General features: G+C 43.1%; 1 protein-coding gene across 1 annotated transcript in view; it reads right to left on the bottom strand.

Annotated features, from left to right (window-relative positions):
* The window catches only part of fgfrl1a (fibroblast growth factor receptor like 1a), a 72228-nt gene that overhangs the window by 39323 nt on the left and 18085 nt on the right, over positions 1-14820 (bottom strand). Inside the window, exon 3 of the mRNA XM_035161725.2 lies at positions 6064-6336. Coding sequence (XP_035017616.1) covers positions 6064-6336 — 273 coding nt within the window. The remainder of the gene's footprint in view (positions 1-6063; positions 6337-14820) is intronic.

Genomic DNA, 14820 nt, shown 5'->3' with positions numbered 1-14820 from the left:
TGTTTCTCACAACGTTAAATCAAAATCCTGGATCCGGCCCCAGACCGGCACCAAATACTGACACCAGGTTTCATGGAAATCCTTTTCAGCTGTTCGTGTCTGATCTTATAGGAACCAACTAACACAAGAACAGGGGTGAAAACATTATCTCTTTTGGCGGACATGATGGAAGTTTTGACATGTACAGTTTATTAGAAAATTCGAGTGTTACAATAAAATAAATGTCTTATCCAAGTGGCATAAGAACACAAAGAAACACACGGAGGAAACTTCTTCAGGGATTTTCAAGTCTACTGACGAGCAGGGACCACTCCATCAACTCTGGGGGCCTTTTTAAAAATAACATCTTTTGAATGTTCTGTATATCAGCCCCCTCAAAAACACAAGACAAAAGAAATCCCCACCGAGGCCACAAACCCTCAACTGAGCACCACCACAACCAGTGAGCTGCAGCTCCACGTTCACTCCATGCATTTTTCAGCCATTAGTGAAAAAAAAGTGTTGCGTGTAACCTGAGCAGAGGAATCTGGCAGTAAAAACACTAACTCCACAACACACACACATACATATGCACGCACACACACACCTTCAGTAAAACACAGCTGCCCTATGCGTTTATCAGGAGGTGGGTAAGGGTGTGTGTAAGAAAGAGATTGAGTTATTTGAAATAGTTTTGGGCTCCATGCTGACTGACACACACACACACACACACACACACACACACACACACACACACACACACACACACACACACACACACACACACACACACACACACACACACACACACACACACACACACACACACACACACATATATATATGACTCATACTCATTAGGCTGCAAACCTTGGCCACCTCTACATCCTCTCCAGATGAGGCACCAGTTATCTCAATTAAAAACTGTGAAATGTGAGAACACGAAAACAGACGAGGAATCGGGACGGAGGTACTGAGGGACGGAGACATGATGTGAGCCTGCAACCTGATCACGTGTTGGTTTCTGGCCCGGAAGACAGCTGCAGACTCACACGTGCAGGACAGATAAACAGAGAAAGCATAAACCTGATGCAAGGAGTCATTATGTATCAGTTGCTCAGTGAAAATAAATAATTTACAAATCATTATTCAAACGTTATTACGTCTCCAATTGTGGCCAGTTGTCAGCTGCAGTGGTTAAATGTTTAAATCTCCCAAAGATCTGCACATTAGTGACTTCGTGGGATATTACGCTGACATTCATTTCCTGGCGACTTAATCTAACGTAACAAAATATCTTAACCCACCAACCTTTACCAAAACCTGGCATTACCTTAAGATTAAAACACATCTTCAACTTTATGATTTATGTTGGGTGGGGTGGGGGGGTCTAGCTTTTTGTCCCACTTAAAAAGACAAGGCCCCACTTAGGGGAACTAGAGGAATATTTAGACCACACACACACACAAATATGTATTGATGAACATGATCATTCAAACTAAAAACTGCATTTTCTACATTCTCTCTCACACACACACACACACACACACACACACACACACACACACACACACACACACACACACACACACACACACACACACACACACACACACACACACACACACACACACACACACACACACACACACACGACTCCAAACCGCTTCCTCCTTCCCTCTTACGCACGGCTTCCCAACTCTGCTCCAGACACGCTCCCATTGTCATCACATCTGGTTTGAACTATAAATTTTCTATCATTAATCTGGGAGGAGGGAAACAATTTGAGAATATCACAGAGCCGAGCGGGAAAGACAGACGGCAGAGAAAAGGGAGAGAGGAAAAAGAAAGAGACGGAGAGAGAGAGAGATCGTAAGGAGGAGAGTGGGAGGAAGAAACGAGAGCTCTGCTGGCGTTCGGCTTTTGAAGGACGACGAGTTTTCAGGAGGAAAAAAATACATTTTACTCAGTTTGTTGCTCCCATTAATCTACGCACACCAGTGTATGCATGCACAAGTCCTCAAATCCTCAGATAAACAAGCAACACACACAAGCTATTTACTCACCCATTCATTTGCCAACCCACACATTATAAAAGCAAAAAATACTTCAAGGAATCTTTTAATTTCCCCCCGCTAACAAAAAGCCTTCAGAAAAACGCCTCTCCATCACTTCCAACCCCTGGGCAGCAGTACAGTGGGTGTTTTATGGCAATCGAATGCTATTACACCCTTGAAAAATGGGAAACTGTGAAAATATTGATACAAATTAAGACGTGGTCAGGGAAAAACGAGCCGGCCGAGCGAGGGAGGCGAATGAGGGCAGAGATTGAGTGCTAATAGGAAAAAGGTGTTAAAGAGAGTTTGGGTTAGAAATTGAGAGGGAAAGACAATAAGACGCGGGTGTGGGCTCATTACTGTGAAACGGAGCGGTGGCAGTGTAATTACCGCAGGACCACACAAGAGAGGAGCGGAGAAGAAGGCCAGGAGGAGGAGGAGGAGGAGGAGGAGGAGGAGGAGAGAGGGAGGAAGCTAAACAGTGAAGCAAGCAAGAATAAAACAAGACGATGCTGTCAAAATAACTCTCGAATTTCATCCCGAGCAGATGAGGACAGGCCGTCACTTCTGAAGACGGAGAGGAGTGCCCGCACGCTTTGGACGACAGATTGCTCCAGAAAACACATCTCCACGCTCACTGCCTCTCAAAGGAGATGCTGCAGCAGGATTCCTGGCCTGCAGCGGGGGCGGAGGCCAGGAAGGGTGGAGCGCAAAGTACCATTTGTGCTGCTGCCCAGGCACCTCGGCACAGGAAGAAAGATTAGTCTGCGTGACTTGACACCTGAGCCACTGAAGCAAAGGAGATCTGTCCTGCTGCTAACTGTCTGCACCTTTTTGCTCGCATTCTTCCTGGCCTGCTATAAGTGACCAAACTCTTTGACTCAAAACTTGAACTTCCTAGTTCTGGAAAAATCTTCAGTCTTGGCCACTTCATTTCCCAGTTGCCAATTGGCCACGTGAGGACACAAAATCCCCATTCAACTGAGCATTATTCATACAAACATCCCTTTTAACTCAAGTAATTTAAACTCCTTCACTTCCTTTTTTACCATTTTATCCAACATCTACTTTTCTAGTCATTTGTATCATTTTACCCACTTATGTGATTATCATAACATGAAACAATCATCTAATCAATCATTGTTTGGCTCATTAAATCATGATTCTACTGAACTTCCACTTCCAACTTTTCTTCTTTGCTCAGATCTGTCTCGACCGTGCTGTGGTCCATCTCTCGGCTTCCATTTTTCTGGGCTTGTTGACATCTACGAACACGAGGTCGACTCTGAAGCATCTACAGCATGTGAACTCTGTGCATTTGTTCTTCCTGAAGATATAGACTCAGATATGGTGTAATAAGCACATTTAGGTTCTTCATCGTTAAATTTTTCCATAAGAAGGGTGATAGTGAGTTTAAAGGTCATGTGATGTGCACTTTTCGGATTTATCATCCAAAAGTTTGATCATTCTGCTTAGAGAGAGTTCTTAAAATGCTAAATTTGAAAAAACTGATAAATGTATGACACCATTGAAAGCTTCAGAACAGTTTGTACGTTCACTTTGAGATCAGAATATTTTGTCAACTGCACCTATATTGCCTTTGGTCCAAAATAAACATCTTTAAACATCTTGTAAAGCCTCAATTTAAATCTATTCATGCAGGTTTGGGTGAAATTAGTTGGTCTCCAGTCAAAGAGAAATCTCTGAGATGAGCCCGACACACTCATGTGGGTTTGCCCAATCCATTGAATCATGGGCATGTGAGATGTGTGTGTGTGTGAGAGAGAGTGGGAAATGAATGAAGGGGATAGTGAATGAAAGAGAGAGAAGAACAGAAAGAGACAGAGAGAAAGAGAGAGAGAGAGAGGCAGCAGCTGTCTGCATGGATGACCTCAGCTGCAGCTGTTGCCCCCCCCCTGCCCCGCTGCCCTCTGTATGCCAGCCCGACTTTGAAGTTCAGGTCAGGACCGATACAGCTTTGGATCACATACCGATAATGATTAGTGGAGAACGGACCTGGCAACATGTCAACGTGTTGTGGGAAACTAAATATATTTTTGTGACTGCTGCTGGGATGCGAAACTTTACAGGAACAGAAGGACAAACTGATTTTTTTAGTGCAGTTTAAGTGATATCACATTTTTAACTATAATATTATAACAACCTGTAACAAAGATGTGTTTATTGACGACTTTGTCTGTAATCTATAAAATCGTTCAGTTTTCTGCAGCACTTCCTTTAAGATTCACACTTTGCTGCAAAAAAACTTGTTATAATATTTTATCTAAATTCCAAGACTGATGTAAACAAAGTAAATGATCAACAGTAATTTAGATGCAGAAAGTAGTGGCTGGTAATTTCTGCGTGGGAGCGTTTTACTTGTGCCCGTCTTTGAAGAAGCCGACGCCGGGCAGAGAGAGATGCTTTAGTCAGATTCTCTGGACGGCAACGCTGCCTTAATCTCCCTGTTGGCATCTGCTCTACTGACTGAAACCTGACACACACACACACACACACACACACACACACACACACACACACGTCTCCATGACTTCAGACGACATTACATTAACTTATGCACATTTACTGGAAACTTGCTCAGACCTTATTCATAACTGCTCTTTACCTCAACCTGACCTTAAAATGTAATAATTCATGTTATAGAGACAAGTCCATGTGAGCGGGTGAACAGATTCCGATCCCAACAACATGCGTGATACCGAGACCACACACACACATACACACACACACACACACACAGTGCATGTGCCCAAACACATGGAATGAGAGGGTTGTGTTGCAGCTTCCTCAGACACACACACACATGGGCACATGCACACACTGACTGTCCTCGCTGGCTATTTTGTTTACAAGCTTGAGAGTTGAGGGAAGCGGCTATTTGAGTCCCAGTTTAGACAGAAACACACACACACACACCTGTATTTGAGCAGCAAGGTTGTCGTAGTCCACAGGGTCACAGACCCACAATAACCACATAACAACTCAGTGTTTGTACAAGTGGAAGAAACACACGCACATGCACACACCCAGACGTTCTGACAACCGCCTGGAAAATGATAACATAGAGAAGAAAAAAAGAACAAAACACAACAATGTCTCTTTCATAGCGACGTCTGAATCGAGTTGCAGGCAAAAACATGACATTCCACACTGCACTGACGCAACAGCCAACACACACACACACACACACAGCAAAAACACAAGCATCTCTTTTAACAAATGCCTCATTCATAATTACACAATAATTGTGGTCACTGACACACACAAGCATAAAAAAAAACTCAGACAAAAGCAGAGTTCCATTGTCTGGGGACCTACACAGCCTTTAGTACAGTGTAATGGCCCCGCCAACCTAACCTGGCTAATTATATCCTAGAAAAACTCACATGGCCGCGTCAATGGGAGCGAGAAAGCATGTGAAATCTCAAAGAAAGAAAAGAACAAGAAAGAAAGAAGAATTGAGTTCCGAAGATCGAATGCAGACTTAAATTAAAGGGAAGAAAGGAACAGAAATAAAAGAGCGATTTACTGGTGGATGTCTGTCATCATCCATAACCACTCGGGGAAAAAAATACACAACTCTGAACTGCTTCAACGTGAGACTTTTCTGTTTGATTACAAATCTTCCTCAAAAATAAGTCTCATGCGCTGGATCGATTTTAGCATAATTTGTTTTTAAAAAATGGGATAAACTCATTTGTTGCCACAGTTATATCATTATGGAATTATTACCAGCATCGCCAACACCAGTTCAACTGCGCTAAATGAACGCAGTCATCATTTAAACATTTAGCAAACCTGTGAGCCACCTCCTCCTCCTTTTTCTTCTTCTATTGACTAATACCATTTCCTGCAATCGGTCCGTGCTATCCAAAAAAGGTGATTTCCCACTGCACTTTCACATCTGTTATTTTGATTTGGACTAAACTGAAAAGTCTGAAGTCAGCAGTCTGACCCAACCAGGAAAGTGGGAAAGTCCCCAAGATCTTTATAATAAGACACTTACCTATGATGATTAACGTGTAGTTGATGTTCACGCTGCCAAAGCCGTTGATGGCCTTGCAGATGTAAGTCCCTGCGTCTTCCGTCTCCACCTCTTTAATTCGCAGACCGTGCTGCAGCACCCGGAACCGCGTCCAGCCGCTGTGGATGTTGCGGCCGTCTTTGGTCCACATGATGAGCGGCGGGGGGTCGCCCTCCACGGGACAGGGCAGCTTCATGGTGCGGCCGATGCGGATGCTCTGACGGTGGGCCACCCGCTCCGACACCCTGGGGGGGCCTGGATGAGAGATGACGAAAGAGAGAGAGAGACTCATTAAAAGTTCTTAACCACGACTCCCACAACAAATAACCGTACAAATACGACATGAAACAAACAGGAAATATCCTTTAACCTTATGTGATTTTATAATGGCTGCACTCAAACGTCGACATTTCTACAAAGACAACAATAAAATCCTGCGGGAGCAAACACTCGGCCAAGCGGTGAGTTTAATATGAACTGAGACGTCGCATTGAGACATAAAAATCAGGCGTGACCTTGACCAATCAGTAGCTGCTCGACGGTGAAACTGCACACTAGAAAAACAAAAGGTGCTGGAGGAGCAGACGGGGTGACTGGAAGAGAGGGAAAGAAAACAGAGAGAGAGAGAGATGGAGAGAAGGAGGGGTGAAGGAGAAAGGAATAGGAATGCAGGGGAGGAGGAAAGGAGAGGAAGGAAGGTAAGGAGAGAAGAAGGGAGGATATGAAGGGGACGAGGAATTTAAGGGAGTGTGTGTGAGGGGAGAAAGGGGAATAAAATATGGCCGAGTAGGAGAGGAGCACAAAGAAAGACAAACAGGAAGAAAGAGAGAGGGATGTGGGAGTTCAGCGTCTCATTACTGCTTTTGGGTTAAAACAATAGCCTCCAAATATAGTCCTGAAAACACAGAGTGGCCCGAACAAAGTGTCCCGACTGGCCACAAAGGGCAATTGTGTGTAAATGCATCAGAAAACAACCGACTCCAGGTCACGTCCTGGAGGTTAAACGTTTGTCACAGGAAGGACAAAGGGAGTGTGATTTTAACAATGTGCCTGATAGAGGCTTATCAGGCTGAACACATACGGCCTGATAAAGACCAGGAACACATGTAAACACGGCTTGAAACTTACACATCTGAGGTTTGGTACTTTCTTCTTATCACAGAAAACTAACACAGCCCGATGCCAGATATTGTATATGGGGACGTTTGGTTTGTCCTTGTGGATGACTGGTTTAATAAACAGCTGCAGACTGTGAGAGGGGGTTGTTTTTAAGCAGATTGAGCTGGTTCCTGCAGGAGGAAGGGAAAGAGAAGTTGTGGTGTGGTTGCGGAAGATGAACAGGTGGTACTACATCCATCCCTCCATCCATCCCTCCATCCCTCCATCCAACAATCCCTCCATCCATTTTCTCAAGCAGGATATTCCAGACACCAATGGTTAAAATCTATAAGGAACCGTTTTTATTTGCCATTTTAAAAACCAGGGAAAGACACGATATTGCCAGGAAAACTTTTCTTTGCCATCAGCAAATTGTTTGTCTATTGCATTTATGGATTCACTACCACAAGATCTTCTGGAAATTCTGACAAAGACTTTCACATTAATTCTCTTCAATGTGCAGCTGGAGATATTGGAGATAAATCCGGTGATTCAGGGTAATATAGGCTAAATTAATATGATTATAAAAAAGGGAAAAGTTACAGCAGCAGTCTTCATGTATTTGCTGCTGTTTAAACAGGTCGACACAAAGACGGATGAATGCAGATGTGAATCAAGGTGAAATGTGTGAAAAAGACATTAGTCACATGGAGGTATTCACATCAGTCTCTCCTCCTCCTCCTCCTCCTCCTCCTCCTCCTCCCTCCATCCTCATCGCTCCTGGACAGATTATTGTGCTTGTTAAACTGTGTGGTTTTCTCATCAGTGGCCTGACAGCTCACTCTTTCTCCTTTTCCTTCCTCTCTACCTTGATTTCTTTCTTTCCTCTGCAGCCTGGTTATTAATCCTGCGTTCTCCTGCTGTTCGTTTGCCATTTCTTTCTTTTATGCATCTCCCTGAACACGTACATCATCTTTCTTCTTTTATGTTCCTTTCTACCTATTTTTGTCCCATTCCTTTCTCTACGTCTATAATGTCCCTTTAATGTTCATTTTCTTCTTTCTTTCTTTCTATCTATTTCTTCTCTTCTCTTCCTCGGACGCATTGAAATCTCATTCCCCTGAACTCTCCCTACTCCCCTGCTACCTCTCTCTTTCTTACCCTTAACCCCTCGTTTCCTCTGCCTCCTCCTGTCCTCTCTCCCCCTGTCATCACTCCCATCGACCTCTCCGCCTCACTCCATTTCACTCTCTTACTCCCCGCTCTCCCGTCTTCTCTTTCGTCACACTCATTCACACCAAATTCTTTGTGCTGTGCCATATTTCCTCTTTTTTTTTTCTTCTTATTTTCTCAGAGCGTGATTTACTCGTCCCCTGCCCCAGATTTGCACACACAGAGCCTCAGCTTCCTCCAGAGGATCACGGGGGCAGGACCTCGAACTGAACCTCTCAACTTTCAACAGTTAACCTCTGCTACACTCTCCCTCCTCACCCACCTTTCCTCCTTCCCATCGCGATCCCCCTCCTCCTGCTTTTGCATGGTCCATGACCATAGAAATGTCTTTTAAAATCTGTCTCCTGAGGTGAAACTGAAGCGAGTAAAAAAATCTATTCTTCTCTTTCATGAGACACAAGTGTGTGTTTGTGTGTCTCTGTGTGTGTCTCTGTGTGTGGGGGGTTGCTGCATGTGTGTAGGTCCTTCCGGACATGTACTGTATGTGCAGCTGAATGTTAGTTTACGTATAAAAAGTGGCAGAGTTACTTTATTTTGTCAAATTACACTGATTATGTGCCTTTGTGTGCTTCAGCATCTTTGTCCGTTTATCTGTTGGGTTGCCTGCATCTTTGTGTGTGTGTGTGTGTGTGTGTGTGTGTGTGTGTGTGTGTGTGTGGGGGTTAAGAAAATTGCAAGGCTAGAAAACGTTTGTCTGTTTAGTCCATTTGGGGCTTATGGGCGCTCCTTTGCTTAAAACTGACTTCCCACAACAATAAAAAGTTGTCTCTGCGCCTCCAGATGCTCGCACATATTCCGTGCACAGCCTCCCTCTCCTTTCCCTTGATGAAGCAGGGAGTGTGCAATAAGTTAGATGTGCATACCTGATATTATGCAGCTTAATGACAGGAAAATACAGCTCGAGTCAGAGATACACTTCTCACACATGAGGCAGAACCCTCCAGCTCTGAGCTGAACACATCATCCTCCTCCTGCTTGGACTGAGAGAAAGTCTGAAGGCCAAATAAATCAGTTCATAAGCTCGGCTCTTTTCACAGTTACACTCAAAATGAACTGCTCACTTCATTCTTTTGGACAGATTCATTTTGGTGCCTGAAATTTTTCTTTAGAAATATTTTATAGAGGACTATATACTGCATAGTATAGCATAGTATATTATGTTTTTAACCTTGGAAATAATAGTTTAACTTAAAACAACTCAAAGTCCAATTTCTAGTTTTAACCATAGACTGAAAATAACGATGGACAACATGACATCTCCCCAAAAGTGAAGCCAAAGCCTCTCAATCGCCCCCTGGTGGCTGGTTACAGTATAGATCATAAACCCCGCCTCCTCCATCATAGCAGATGGGACATGGACAAAATGAAAAACTGAAAATACACATCAAATATCCTTTATAAAGATGATTTCTGTCATTTCAGGCTCCAATCTATCCAATATCGTGGCTTCAAATGACATCATCGGCAAAAGATGGCAGTGTTTGTATCAGGGTTATTTTGGCTTCGTGTCTGGGTAGTAGTAGAAGAGAAGATGTGTTATAAATATACAGTGGGACTCATTTAAATCGTTAACTAAAAATATTCCTAGTGTATAAATAGTTAACTAAAGTCTCAGTTAACTAAAGTCTGGACTCATTCATGGGAGAAGTGGAGCAGCCTGGTGCAGCAGGCAGAGGCAGGAAGTTATGTTTTAATTCTGATGCGGAGATCACGTGATTTCGTTTCCAGCACATCCACACCGTTGTCATCTCTTATCACCACAAACTCCCTTGACATCTTTATCGGTGTCTTATACTTGTGTGGCTCCACTTTTTCACCAGGAGATATTTGTTTCCTTTTTGTTTTATTTCATTTTTGCGTCTGTCACTTGTTAGAAGCATCATCAACCCCAGTGGATCCTGCTGTGATGTCACATCGGAGTCGAGGGACTTTATGCAGACTTTATACTCGGGGGATCTCTCTCTCGGACATTTGCATTCACCTCCTCCGCAGAAAGTGTGGAGTATCTCTGGAGTTCAATGCATGTCTGAAAGCAGCTTAACAATTCCAGTATACAATGGTCCAGTGTGTATTGTGTAATATAGTTTGGTCTAATCTAACCTAGTTACAGTACGTCTGGTTCTAGTTACAGTAGAGCAGGTTTAGTAGATTCCAGTAAGATCAGTAGATTTTTATCAACTCACACTTTCACTCTTTTCTTTGGTTGTCTATTCTGCATTCTTTTTGAAATTTAAACTCCAGCTAACGTCTGAGCGGAGTGCAGTTTTTTTTTAAATCAGAGTCACTAATGCCTTTCCCAGACATTTCCCCGAGAGAAAAAAATCTTAATTCCACAATTGGCTGACAATGAAGGATTTGTAATATACTTTACATTTGAGGGAGAACAATAAACACCTACTCTCCATCACAAGGACACATGTGACACTTCTAGAAATCATTTAAAAAAACTTCTTCAGTGTCTGAACACTTGAACGTTTTTCTCCTTGATGAGAAAATACCTGATAATTTGGTCAATTTATGTGCTGCCATATTTCGTGTGACTCTTTATGTTTTGGTTTTGGATCCAGAGTTTGGTCTTTTAATCCCCTTAACGTTCCACTGGTCTTTGAGTCAGATGGGTCCAACACCGAGTTGTTATTGGCAGGGACGTGAGACTGGAGCTGGAGGAGAGAGCTGAGGAATGCTTTTGATGGAGAGCACTTAACAGCGGGACACAGTGTTGATGTACTGCGCAAGGTAGAGGTGTGTGTGTGTGTGTGTGTGTGTGTGTGTGTGTGTGTGTGTGTGTGTGTGTGTGTGTGTGTGTGTGTGTGTGTGTGTGTGTGTGTGTGTGTGTGCCGAGCTATGTGTCACTGTGTGTTTCTGATAAGACAGGAGCACAGTAACACAAACGGGTCCTAAAGAGGTCATCATTATTATCCCACCAGTTACAAAATAAACTTATTTCTATGTTGTACTTTTAACTAAACCCAGTTCATAAACTTGGCAGAAGGTTTATCCCTTCACATTCTGCTCCAAGGAAAATTTCTGCGTGCTGCTGAAATTACCCGAATACACGTAAGTCTGATATTTATGCAACACTTTGTTTAAACCGTGAAATCCTCTGCCGTTACGCTCGTGTTTCTGAACTCTCTTTATAAGCCTGGATCCAGTTATCACATTTTATTATGACCAGTTCAGTGAGATTTTTGGTTGCGTAACACATTATTTGAACCAACTTGTTGAGTTAGAGCATTTTCACACCTGAGAGTCCCGACTCAGGACATCTGATCAGGTAAGTGTTGGTTTCAAGTTGCAAATATGGGAGCCTGCTACAGACTTTTGTGTGATATACGTTCGTCCTGTCGTCATAAATAAAATGCTTAGGTATTCAAACAATCCTCAAAGATTTATGTGTTTGTAGATGGGCGTGCATCCGTCATTGGTGTGTTGCCAGTTCGGCTAATGCATTTGCAGACAAAAAAAACAGTCTCTCCATTTGAATGAGCCATGGTTGAGTTTGATCCGGACCAAGACCACCTCCTTGGGTCGGGCTTAATTTTTGTCTATTTGGTCGGACGCACTTTCCACACCTGTTATTTTGCTTGCACTGACAGAATTAGCACAAATAAAACATGTCTGTCCTCTTCCCTCTCTGTCACTGAGACACACAAACTCAAACACACACTCCGTTGCCATTCTCGGGCCTGAGGCAACGAGCAGAGTGATGGGAAGACATTAAGTTTCCTTCCTCTGTCGCGCACGTGCTCACACAAAAACACACTCGCTCCACCGACACTTTCTCATTTTGACCCAGTCACTTCCACCTCATCAATAGGTCAACTGCTGCTTGTTACTCCGTCCTGACAGTTAACACTGGGCCTGAGGCCGGGGAGGATACGTCACCGTCACTGAGGGGGACACACAGCAGAAAAAACCTAAGGCCGACACTTGTCTCTCTCTCTCACACACAGACACAGAAGAAGAAGAAAAAAACACAGCGGCCAGAAAAACATTGAGGAATCTGCTGAGTGGTTGGTACGGCAACCTGATCCTCAGAGTTACTCCCACCATCGGCTTCCTGAGAGCACACACTCATGAAGGTGTAAAAACCTTTTGTATTCTTGTTCTTATTCATTTGAATCTGGTATTTTATTGCCTGATAATAATGAGTTATATGGTTTATTCTGTTGCTACTTCCTTCCTTATTCTTTCACATCCTCACCCGTCTATCCACCTCTTTCTGCTTCTCTTCTATGAGCCTGGATTTATTGTTTCACCACTCTTTTCTTCTTGCTGCAGCACCTGTCTGATTTTCACCTTTCCACAAGTGAGATTAAGAATAAGAGCCCAGGCTGTTGTATAGAGGAAACCTACCGAGCAAGTTGAGGAGGAGGAGAAAACCTTAGCTCACCTCATTCAAACAAACAATGCCCAAAATGTTCTCCCCAAAATTGAGTGTAAAAATGAAATAAATGACCACATGGCCACGTCGTTCCTTCCAAAAAAGCAAAGAGCAGTGTTAACATTTCATCTCAACATCCTCTGAAACCTGCAGCGTGAAGAGCAAAATGTACCACAGACCTTTTCCTGTCGGGTTTTATACTTTGCAAAAAACAATAAATTTGCTCAGTTTAGTTCCTGGCCTGCAAAACGCAATGATTCATTTCTAATGCCACACACCCCCCCCCCTTCAAATGAATCACGGAGAAGATTTATGAAAACGACTCATTTAGTCAACTTGGGCACGAGGAAACTGCTTTGATGGAAACAATTTGCCGTTTCACACTGTGGGAAAAATGTGTAGATTCGCAGTTAAAGAATCAATTAAATCTCAACGCCCACAACTCGTCGGTGCAGCTACAACCTGAAGTTATATCTTGCGGCCGACGCACTGAGGTTCATTCATGCACTTTTAAAAGTCAGATTCATAAAACTGCTTCCAGCCTCAGGTCCAAAAATAAACACTGCACTAGTTTCATTTCATAAAGGAAAGATGGAGGATTGTCAAACACTGGAAAGTGGGAACAAGGTTTTTGAGGAAACTGAGACCATAAAGCTGCACAAACCACCAAGAACCTGAGGGCAGTTGGAGCCGAGAACATTCTTTTAAAGCTTGTAAAGAGCTTTTGAAAAAAACCACATCATGCACAGTATGCACTTGTGTGAGGGTAGTAACACGTTGGGCCAAATTAAGGAAAGTGATTAAAGTACAGGAAGGGAAGAAAGATGAAGTTGTGCGTGAAAGACAGAAAGACAGACGTACACATGGAGACAGACGGCTCAGGAATGGAGACACGACGGGATCAAGAGACGGATTTAATCCACTCAAACAACTACCTGCTAAAATTGGGGATTTGCAGGTCAAGTGCAGGCTGGACAAGGAACTGACATCTTAATGACTACCTGCGATAAAGTCTGTAACAGAATGTGCTTTACTTTCCATGGCCGTGTATTACGTTTACATCCTGTGAGACAAAGAGAAGATTGACAGAGAGACATCCTGAACGGTCCATTGACATCTCGCAGTCACGACTTGTTTAAACCTGATCTTAACGTGAACGAAGACACAAAACCTTGTTTTCTCTGTTGCTTCTGTCTTTGGATGGAGAAGGAGGGGAAAGGACATTTTACACCGTTTGACAGTGAGCATATTAAAATGCCACCTGTCGGCTTTGAAGACGGAGCCGCCAAAGCATCCATGTGACCTGGCGTGGGTTTTTTTAACATTATGGATCAAGTTATAAATACACTTCCTACGTCTTAACTCCCCAAACTACAAAACATGTGTTGAAATAAAGAGGAGACTGCCTGATGACGTAATCTTTTTAAACTGAAGATGGAATTGTTTTGTTTTTTGAGCTGCAACTGTGATCATCTTTGGCAAATAGATAATGGGATTTAAGAAATGGGGGGGAAATGAAGATAATCACATTATATTTCGTTAAGTGGGAGGGGGAGTGGAAAAGACCGAATAAATGAGGGAAGAGGGCCAGCTGGGGCTGAAAGTAGGTTAAAGGCCATAAGTACTATTCCAGTTCAGAGTGGACTGGGGACTGGGTTACATTTTAAGGCAATATAAGACCTGAGACAGACATGGAACAGACGTCCTGATCCACAGCCAATTACTGACGTATGAGACATACGGCGCTAAACTTAGCTCCATCATAACCCACTGAAGTTAAAAAAGTTCACAGAAATAAGTTTAAAAAAGAATAAAGTAAGTTTATCTTCCAGTGAGAAAAATCGCTCCACTATTGAGATTAGCAATAAGAGCCCAGGTTATTTACAGGAAACCTACCCAACAAGCTGCTGTGCATGGAGGGGGAAACTTTAGCTCCTCGTGTAGAAATAAAACCTCTCACATATAAACAGTTTGGAGTTTAATAATAATATAAAATGACCACATAGTTGTTTTTCCAAAGGTAA

Source organism: Hippoglossus stenolepis, chromosome 7 (assembly GCF_022539355.2).
Source record: "Hippoglossus stenolepis isolate QCI-W04-F060 chromosome 7, HSTE1.2, whole genome shotgun sequence".
Classification (NCBI taxonomy): domain Eukaryota; kingdom Metazoa; phylum Chordata; class Actinopteri; order Pleuronectiformes; family Pleuronectidae; genus Hippoglossus; species Hippoglossus stenolepis.
This window is presented reverse-complemented; position numbering and strand designations above follow the sequence as displayed.